General features: G+C 36.1%; 1 protein-coding gene across 16 annotated transcripts in view; it reads right to left on the bottom strand.

Moving 5' to 3' along the window:
• Window positions 1–5653: 5653 nt before the first annotated feature.
• The window catches only part of FSIP1 (fibrous sheath interacting protein 1), a 68275-nt gene continuing 62865 nt past the window's right edge, over window positions 5654–11063 (bottom strand). For 6 of the 16 annotated variants that reach the window (XM_086891956.1, XM_086891958.1, XM_086891957.1 and 3 more), the window contains 2 exons: window positions 8546–9092; window positions 5654–5806 (listed from right to left, as the gene is read on the bottom strand). In XM_086891956.1, the coding sequence (XP_086748082.1) occupies window positions 5784–5806; window positions 8546–9092 (570 nt within the window). In that variant the 3' untranslated portion in view covers window positions 5654–5783. Of the gene's footprint in view, window positions 5807–7960; window positions 8028–8501; window positions 9093–11063 lie in introns of those variants that run through there. The other 10 variants (XM_086891960.1, XM_086891955.1, XM_086891951.1 and 7 more) reach the window with 2 other exon arrangements.

Below are 11063 nucleotides of genomic sequence, written 5' to 3'. Positions count from 1 at the left end.
CTAAACAGGATGAGCATGGAAGATGGCCACACTTCCCAGAGCAGAGAAGCCTGTGGGAAATTTGCTGTTCCCAGCCTCCCTGGAGACTCATCAGTGGACCATGTAAGTGTACCAACCAATGCATGCCACTTCTAGAATTACTTGGGATTGGCCAAGTATTTCGCCTATTTTTGCATAGGTAATCTTTTAATTTCATGCTATTGTAGAGAACACAATGTTTTCCTTCCACAACACAGTCTTCCCAGAGCCCATACAAATGCAGCACCTTAAGTTTTAAAGTGGTCATCTGCATCAAACTTGTATTCAACAGGTGCAGTAGTTTAACCAGTAGGTATTCAAAGCTATGATACAGATAAAGACATAATGGCTGAGGTAAGTGTAGAAAGATCTGCATCTTAATGACAATAGTGCATTTTTTACTGATACTGGCATGATTTTTGCAGGGAAGTCCACAGTAATTGGTAGATTTTCAACATAAATTTGTTTTGGAAAGGACTGTTGAGATTGCAGAGGTAAGCATCTTCTAGTATCCACACGGGGAGTTCTAGCTCTTCTCACTTTTTCCAAAGAGAAAAAACAGGTGCACAAAGTTGTATGAATATTTAAGCAGAGTTATAACAAGAGGAAGAGAACTCATTTTAAAAAGTGCTTGGCAAGAAGTCTTAAAGATAAAATCTTCCACAGGAAATCCATAAAATTAGACAATTATCATAGAGAAATTTGGATTTTCAAATTCAAACAAATTCCAGGAAGCCCAGACATCATTTGTCTTTCATTCTTCTCCTACTTTCAAAGTGAAGAACTCCTAGCCTAGGCAAAACATAAAAAGCTAAACTGAGGGCTGCTTAGACTCTGTGTCCTTGTCCCTTGATGGCTCTGCTCACAAAATGTGTATGGAGAGACCATTTTAGTGTTATTGTAAAATTAGGGTAGAATGCCTCGGGCAATGCCCTTCCCACCAAAACTATGCATACCAAATACACAAAGCAAACAATAAGAAAACAATGGCACAGATCAGCATTTCCACAAGAAAACAGCAGATTTTTAAGAGGAAAAACGTTCTGAATACAGAATACCTGCTTACAAAGCAAAATTGTTCATGCACTTTAACATTCCGCAAGTTGCTGCACACTCCAGAATATTCCAGTTTACTGGGGTTTTTTTTAAGCATAAGAGGTATTGCAGATTCAACTGCAAGTAGTGAACTATTTCACATAGACATAAATGACAGGGAGCCTTTCATTCCAACTACTGCTTCTGGATCCTAGCCAACCCCTCAATGAAACGTATAATTGGATAAATGTAGGTTATGGCATTAGTAGTATTCAAGTGCCTCTATTCTATTTGAAAAGGAAACAGTTTTTCTGACCTTTAAATCTCACTACAAATAAAGGAGCAATTATTTCTCAATAAGTGCATCTGTTGAAAACTAAATTAAATTAAAGAAAAAATCAGTTACTATTTTTCCTAGCTTTCATAAACCCTCCTAACTTGTCAGCTTCCTGAGGATCTGCCAAACCACCTTGCCTTGTGTCTATCCTTCACACTGTGAGACTCCCAGAGGTGAGGCTCTCTCTTCATAACTGGGGGAGGAAACACACTTGGAAGTGTAAGCTCTGGCAATTTTTTCATGTAAAAATCAAGAGAGAGGAGATCTTTTCCAAAGCTGTGCTTAGAAAGCCTTTTTAAGAAGCATAGCAAAAAGGTGCATTCTCATATTATTTGCTGAAATTTTATCCAGCAAGTAGGGAGTTCTAATAAAATATTAAAATTCTTGTAGTTACTGAAATCACAGAAACTGAGCTGCAAACAACTGCCTCTCACTTTATCCATCCCTGACATGGAGGTAAAAAAGCACCCTTTCCAGTACATGAATTTCCTGGCATACTTTTTCACATTTCTAGACTAGTCCTTGTTACTCTGATGACATGTTTAAGCAGCTCTTTCCTTGCTGATCTATGCAGCAGATAATTTTTGCACAGCCTGTTTTCACTCTGCGCTCAGCATGCCCACTGGCTCTGCAGGAGTTCTGCTCGGGAAGTGAGAAGGAAAGCATGCACTACAGATCCACTAAGCAGACACCAGCCCACGTCTGTCTCAGAAAAAGGCATCAGGCTGAGGATTTTTGTGGGGTGTTTTCCTCTTTTTATTTTTTTTAATGATGAAACTGCAAGTTTTTTTACCCCTTGGTAGAACTACTTTAATTTAAACTTGAATTCTGGACATACAATAATAATTTCACTCATTTTATTGTTGTCTAGATTCAAGAAACTTTTTAACTTTTTTTTTTTTTTTTTAAATCAGGATATTTAGTTTGTCACTTCTTTTTGAAATTAAAATCCCTCAACCACTCTAAGTCTGCACAATAAATGCAAAGCTGGAGTGAACTTCTGACACCATTACAGTATACTGAAATCAATGCTGTAATCCTTTAAAATGTCTCACTAGAATGTATATTTTCTATATTATATATCCAATTAATACATACAATTGTATTCAATACATACATACAATTCATGTATGCATACATACACACACACACATATATAATGTTCATGAAAATGATTGAACCACCCTAATTTTCCACTTTCAGAGGAAAACAATATGCAGTTTTCCACTTTAAGGGCAAACCATGGCAGCATCGAAACATACCCACTGGAGAAAATCAGTATCAACAGCTGAGCACTGGCCACCACAAACACCAGCACCGTGTGTGTGTCACTGAGGGGTCTCAGTGACAAAGACAGAATGATCTGGTCATGTATTGCTCAGCAATTAGATACAAGCACATCAGAATCTTTTCTTCATGGCTATGTTGCTTTCTCCAATATTAAATTCTTGGAACAAAGCAGCTATCTGTGCTGTAAAATCACTGTGTGAAAAAAGACAAGGAGAACAAACAGCATAGATTTACATGCACTCATGAAACTTCTTGTTCCTCAAACATCTCAAAGCCCAAAAATCAGAAGGATAACTTTAAAAATGGCTGTGCTCTGCTATTAAAGGAGCTACAGAAGACAATAAAGAAGTTATCAGAATCTTTTGCCAAATACAACTTATGTGGAATGGATTTATTTATTTATTTCAAAAAACCTGTTTCCAAATCCCAAGTTAGGCTGCAAAAAGAGAGAATTTAAACATCTTAATCATCACTGCTGCATCACTCCCCTGAGGAGAAGCTGCCACATTCCAGTGCAGCTGGAATTCAAATGGTGGCCCCAACTGAGGGGTTATTGCAGGTCACAACACACAGTCACTGGAAAAACACAGAAAAACTCATGAATCCTCCTGGGCTCAACTTTCTTTTTACCCTGGTATTGGCAATGTTTTAGCAAATGACCTTGTCACTATATTTTATATAATATCTCTGTTATTGTCCACCTCTCACCAGTACCATATTTTTCCAAATAATTTTATTTCTAACAGCTTTACTTAAAACTGAGAATACAAAAACAAAGGAGGGCTTGAATTGATACTTCACCTGTAACATCAAGCAAGAAATAAAATATTCCCAAACAACCCATTGTTTAATATAATGCAGTAGAAACCAAGTACAGATAAACATTAGGTCACTAATTTTTCAGTCTCTGAGCTTTGGGTGTTGACCCAACACACCTCTGGAATAGCAAGCCATGAGTGCTAGGTCCCAGTGGTTTGCAGTGACCACAACTGGTGCAGGGTGCTCAGCACTTCTCAAGACTAAAAGTTAAATTACAGACCTCCTGCTGGAATATACTTTTCAAGTCAATAGCTACCCAAACTTACCTGCTTATCCCTGAAATGCCAGATGCAAATAAAAAGTTGTGTGGCTTCAGGAATGTTGCAAGTCTGTTAGCAACAGCAACCCTTCCTTGAGGGTGCTAGCAAAAGCTGTTTTACAGCAGTGAGAGATTCAAGATAAGAAAATAAAACAAGAAAAATAAGAATTACTTAGTATTTTTCTTAATTTTCTCTAGATATTATACATATAATCTTTAAACATAATTTAGATTTCTTCAAAAACTGCCCAAGCACTTGAAACACTGTTTTTGAGAAGGTCTCTATAGAACACAAGTTCCATGTGAAAATAACTGGACTGTGGAAAGATTAGAGCCAGCAGACTGTCCTGAATTAATATCATATAGGCACAGAAAATACTCTTAAAAATGCCTGTCAGTATTTCTTCAATTATATTTATGCTAACAAAACTATGGCACAGGCTTAATATTTTTACAGTAAGAAAAATATGTAGGTGAGATTTGAAAAGTTCCATGGATTTGCTTACAGCAATCCTACACAGAACATCCACTGTCCAAAGGTTTGTTATTCCTGTGTACTGAAGAACAAGTAAAAATATCAGAAAGTCAAAAAAGAAATAGCAATTTCTTGTTGCAAATACAATGTCCCATTCATATGTTTAACTAAAAGCAAGTTGATTAGATTCTGATCTCTGTTATATCCACACAGTTGCAATTTCTCCAGAAGTGTGCATCCACCCCTAATGATAACTCAGTAAATTAGATTAAAATTTGAGCCAATATGCACACTAATTTAAACATTCATATTAGATCAAGTAAACCCTAAGCAATAACAGCCCATGTATAGTTAATACTATCTCTATCTTTTCTTGGTGAATGTTAAACGACTATAGGTATAGGATCCAAGAAATAATTTGTCCTTTTAGGTTAAGTCACATGAGAGCTTGTAAATGGGATAAATCTGTTGAATCTTCTTTGCTAGAGTATCTCTCCCCATTTAAAAAAAGTTTTTTAAAAGAACCATGTTTTTTTAATGTTTTCTTATTCTGATATTGCAGCACATGAAATGGAAAACTGACCATCAGCTGAGTAAATAAGGCAAAAATCAAGAAGAAATACTAGTTGAAGACTAGACAATCAAAAGCCTGTAATGAATTGTTACTATTCTCTCAAACCCAAACCAGCTGCATTACCCTCCCCCCATCACTACAAGGTTTCACAATCTAGTAGCTGCCAGGGAAAACTTCTGAATGCCTCCGCTTTTACTCCCACCAAGCCTTCACCAGGGGCTGCCATCCTTCCTCATTTAATTACATTTCTTAACTGGAAGACACAAATGTTTGCCGTGTGGTTGTTGTTTTCCCAGACAAGAATCAGGCAGACCTGAGCAGACAGGTGCTGATGTTCTGATCCAGCAGAGCACTTGTGCAATTCAAGCCCTCAACCAAACCTGGTCCAGCCAAGAGACAGCCCTGGGCAAAACACTGAGTAATGGATGCTTCATTGAGTCAGGACTGTCAGACAGGCTGCAAGCTTCAGCAAACTGCAGTGAGGTAACAGAAGCCACAATTTAGCTAACCTTATGAAAAAGCCAGACTCTGTGTGTGTGTGTGTGTGAAGAAAAATGAAATTATTATATATATTGCACAACCTCTCTAATAAAGCCTTGTCAGTAAATACTAAAATTCTCAAGTTTAGTTGGTTTTTTCGTTGTTTTTTTTTTTTACAGATCAAGACAGGCATGTCTTACCAGACACAAAGCTACACAATATCTGTGTACATTTCTTTATTAGGAAGAACACATCCAGGAAATTTAATGAAATGCAAGAGTTTATTTTGAAATCAAACTGCAAAAATATATGACAATGACAATAACAATAACAATTATCTCTAAAGAAAAAATCAACTCACGGAAATTTTCAATTATGATAATTTATTCCCATCAGATTGCTTTATATGATACTGCATCAGTGTAATAACACTGATAGAGGTTTAGCTACACTTTTGGAACACAGTTGTGCAGAGAAGTATATTGTCACTCTCCCCTCAAATTTCAATGTTCATATGATCTGAAAAAAAAGAAAATAAAAAGGTGCTAAGCTGCTGTAAGCACAACATTATTTGTAAGAGAAAAACATAAGAACAGTTGTGATATAACTTCTACTTCAACCTTAATATAGCCCCTCAAAATAGAGCTGGAAATAATTATTTACTGGCTCATACAAGTATGAGAAATAACAGCCTTTTCATTTCTGCATGTGGGCAAGTCTGGATTCTGTTAACCTCAGTAAACACCATCTATGTTTACGTACATATGAGCTGGGTATAGGTTAGTGCTTCTTTCAAGAAACAGCCATTATTTATCTTTGAAGGCACACGAGCATTTCCTTCAATATATACATATATATGTGTTATGCTAATAATTATGCTTTCCTTAAAAAAGATATATCTACAATTTAATATATTACAGTAAATCTGTATCACAGACTACAGTACCATAAAGAATGCAAAACTGAAATTGTGCTAAAGTAGTTTCACACTATTTTATTTGCTTAACCAGCACTACAAAGAATTTAAACCATATGTAGAGTGGGCAAGAAAATCAAACTACTTGCAGAATATTATGCATACATATTTAAATGTCCTTTACATTTAAGACAATAACAAAACTCAGCTATGTAAATATCTCTTACAAATTACAATAACACCTGATACTTCTCATACCTTCATCTTTAGATGTATTTGCCTTAAACTGGATTGCACTGGGATCTCCATTTCCCAATACAATTAGCACATCTAATCATGTCTGAACTAACGAGCAAATTATCTACAGAATATGTTAAGCAAGTTTACAAATTTGATAAATAACACACCCTTTGGCCTATGTCCAGGACTAACTGCTTCAGACAGAACTGAGTCACCTTTGTAGGAAACAAATTAATTAGCCCCTTAGTAAAAAATGAAAAATAATCAGGGACTGAAAATTCAGAATATTTCCCCTCTCAAAGAAAGAACTGGTAAGCAAAAACATTATAAAACCGAGATGCTTATTAACCATGCAGATTTGAGTTCTACATGATTAAACATTACTCATCATCTGTTTCATTCACTATTGAAAACAGATAATCAAAATACCCCATTACATTACTCTGACACACATGATTTTGACTCAAAGATATTTAAATTATTATGAGATAACTGTTAACTCATTCACCTTGTAGACTTCTACAATGAGATGTCCCATATGGAAATTCACTTAATAGTAAAAATCTCCTTCCTCTCTTGTGCAGTAAGAATACCTCACAGTGACTCTATCTACAGTTACCTGCTCACTTCAGTACCCAGTGGTCACAGCATTTCCTTGATCTAACACATCCCCTCTTAAAACCCACTCATAATGGGAGGTGGAAGGTGGGGCAGGGTCACACTTGGCTCTGACCATGCTATATCTGTTTGGGCTAAAAGGAGAATTTTAACTCAAGTGAAGGCAGCAAGTTACTGAGTTTTTCTCACTGTTGGTTGCCAAAGAAGCTTGGTGGTGTAGCAGGTAATCATGTTACTCCTGCATGAGATCAGGTTGCCCCTGGCAGAGATGAACTCTGTGGTGCTCCCCACGACCACCACTGCCACCCTGCTCTCCTCTGGGCAGACCACTGTCTCCCCTCACTCTGCTCCTCCGATGCCTGCATCTACATGAAGAGCAAAGGCAGCTTGTAAAGGTAGCTGATAAGTCACCTAACAAAAAATACAAAAAAAGCACCAAAACTGCCCAACCTTTTCTACAGGTATTATTTCTATTTTCTTCACATAGAAGCTAAAATGACTTAACTCTCATAAGGGGAAAACAGTGCAGGCAAGTACGGATATCAACTTTGGCAGTGTAAAAACAGCAATAACAAGACTTCCTGCATCCTGACAGGCAGAATTGCCTTGAAAAAATATAAACATTCCTCTCACTGTAGAAAGATTAACTACAAGCAAAGAAAGTGTTGTGATCATAATTACAAAATTATAACATAACAGAGGGATATTAGGATGTTCTTTTAAATTACTGATGCATGTGAAAAAAACAGTTTCTCTAAATCCAGAATAGATTTCCAGTATAACAAAGATCAATTGACAAACATAGCAAAATGTATTGATTTCTAATAAGATTTGATTGTAGCACTATAACCACAAACTTCATACTGTCATAACTTTTATGAAAAAAATGAAAAGTTTACCTGCCTAAAATCTGGCTTATTTGATCAGCTGGCCTCCCAGGAAGAGAACTAGTCTTAGGTTAAAAATCTAAATATAGATATAGATTTAGATTGCAATATCACTATGTAATTACATATATGTAAAGAACATAAAAACAAGATACATTTCCATAATCTTTTTATAATACCAGTGAAAAAATTTAATTTTACCTAATTAAAAACTTTCATGAAACACCTGGATTTTCATCTGAATTTTTGTACCAACTACTGTGAGAATATTTGCTCTCCACAGAACAGTGACCATGATTTTCTACTACCAAAAAGTAATCCATATGCATTTTCAACCCTGTTTTCCAGCTGACAGAATAAATCAACATCAATGATATATTTCATAAACCTCCTAGTCAATTATTTCAGAGTAAGAATTTTAATAAACATTCTGTTATTTTGTGTGTATTTCATTTGGCACAGTTTCATGTTTTCTAAAAGATCATTCTTGTCCCACCATAATAATCAGTGTGTATTGGTGCATACCTTTGGTGAGAACCTGCTTAGGTTTTTCATTATAATCAAAAGCCTATTCTAAAGGGTTGTTAAGAGTCTCACCTCCTTTGGTTTGCAGTGGTATGCTGAGAATGTCAGCCTCTGTGGATGGCTCATTGTTCATGCTGATGCAATATAATGGTTCACCCAAGAAAGAAGGTTTCTTCAATCTTTTTGTGTTGAGTGCTCTTGACATAAAGTAACCCTCAGTAATACTCTTATCTTCCATCTTCTGTAAACCTTCTAGGTCATCAGGTTCCTCTGTTTGGGCCAGTGAATCCTTTGATAAGTGACTACCAGCCAGTGCTTTGCTGATATAGTAGCCAGGGATTTTGCTCTCTGCATTAACACATAAGCTTTTGTCTTCAAGTCCAGCCTTTTCCTGAGCCATTAACATCCCTACAATATGGTCTTCAACTAACATTTTGGAAAGACTAGATGTGGAGTGAAGAGTGGAGTCTTGACTTGTGTAACAGGGGGGACTTAATCCAAAAGAAAGAGATTCCTGAGACTGTGGCATGGTAACGTTACTTATTGTTCTCTGAGGCTGCATACATTCTTCCAGAAGGGTCTTAATCTGCTCTTCAGAGAGGCTCATTTGTTCTTCAGTCTGAAAAAAAAAAAAAAGGCGAGAATTTCTTCTGTCAAAATATAATTAATGAAAAGCAGTGCCATAAAATAGCTTGAGAGACACACTGGCAGAATCCTTGAACAAATATCAATGTTTTTCAAGTCAAACTGAATTTAAATATACATTTCCATAATCACAAAATTTATGCAGCATCCTCACTAGGTTCTAGATAGATTCTGTTATGAAAGTTAGGAAAGAAGTTCAGTGTCCACAAGGCACTGAGAGGTCTATGATTTTGCATAGTCTTCCATGAGATCTGACTGGTTTTTATTAGCAGAGCATGCACTTTTCATATTTCTTGGTTTGCTGTGAACATATACAGACACACACACACATACAGACTCTTTAAGGTTTTAGTTATTGAAAGCAAAATAGCACGTGGCTAGAAGACTTGGGGCAATGCAGCTGGGGTTAGAAATGGTTTTGGACAGCACCAGCCCACAAAGCCTGTCACATACTCACTGAAATATTACCGGCCTCTCAGGTAGCAATGCCACATAGTCTCTTTCTCAACCATGGGACACAAAGCACATCAGTTACCGACCATGGCAAGTAGTACCCATGGCATGTGACAGAAGAAAGCTCCATAGCTTCTGCAGGACAGTTCTAGTGCTTCCTTCAAGCTGTCACTGCTCGCATAGCTCGCAGATATATCTTTTCAGTTAATTTCTTATTCAGAGACTGACACACTCCCATCATTTTTATCACACAGGTCTTCTTTATTGGACATTTCTTAAAATTTGATATTAAAGATAATGACTGATATTAGCTGGTTATGGTGAAGAATAGCAAAGGATATTTTGCTTAAAGAGGCTAGCAATAAGGAGTTACTTCCAGCTTTTACAATCCTTAATGTTCCTGAAAACAGTAGCACAATATTTCCTGACAATTTAAAGATTACAGTAATAAGAACAAGACTGTTTTTAGATATGTGTAATACATTTGCCCGTGAAATAGGAGCTATAGAAGATATCATAAGATATATTAAAAATGTTGGAAATGCTATGCAACATTTATTAGAGAAAAATGCTTTCTACAATCAGAATCTCAGTTTTACCCAACCTCCAAGACACAAAAGATCAGCTGACATACTAATGAACCTCTAGGCTACCGTGATTTATATAAAACAAAAATTTTATTCATTGTGCAATGACTTCTATGCAGAATTTACATTGTGCTAGAGGATGGAGCTACTGTCATTTCAGAGGTGAGATCAGTATCAGATGTTTAGCTGATATTTTTTTCCCCGAGGGTTTCTGATCCAACTACAGGAGTCATACTATTCTGTTTGATATATATGACATGACTTGGCTACAGCCAAGGTACCACAGGGTGTATGGATTACACCTGAAAACTGATTATTCGTGTTCATCAATGGGGACAGTTTTCAGTCAGGAAAGAAGGAATATTTCTTTGAAAAACTTATGGCTATTAAAAAGTACAAGATGACACTAAAAAGTGGACATGAACGACATTTTAAGTTATCTTCAGTCATCATTCTGTACTTATATTGTCAAACATTAATAACAGCTAATAATCACTGCTACAGACTGAATATTGTACAGTTCAGGCACTAACTGATGTGCATAAACTCAGCTCTATAGAGTTATTTAACCCAGTAGTCTTTTCCTGCGGAATCAATTTATTTCCCAAAAATACTCCGAGTTTCTTTCTTACACATAAAACAGAAGACAACTGCATTAAAGAAATCAACATGTTGAGGGCTTTTAAACATGGAAAAAGAAAGGAAAAAAAAAAAGAGCACCAACAGACTATCATTATAGGTAGAGATCTTTATTTAGATAAACAAGAATTGGCTAATTTTATTGAGATTCAAGTAATCTTGGTATCAATATATTTATTTTTGATAATATTAACTGCAACCAAACCACAAGCTTAAGTGGAACATAGAAAACATGTAAAATATTACATCTTCAAACTTTAGTTAGT

Source organism: Cyanistes caeruleus, chromosome 6 (assembly GCF_971803275.1).
Source record: "Cyanistes caeruleus chromosome 6, bCyaCae1.hap1.1, whole genome shotgun sequence".
NCBI lineage: Eukaryota > Metazoa > Chordata > Aves > Passeriformes > Paridae > Cyanistes > Cyanistes caeruleus.
This window is presented reverse-complemented; position numbering and strand designations above follow the sequence as displayed.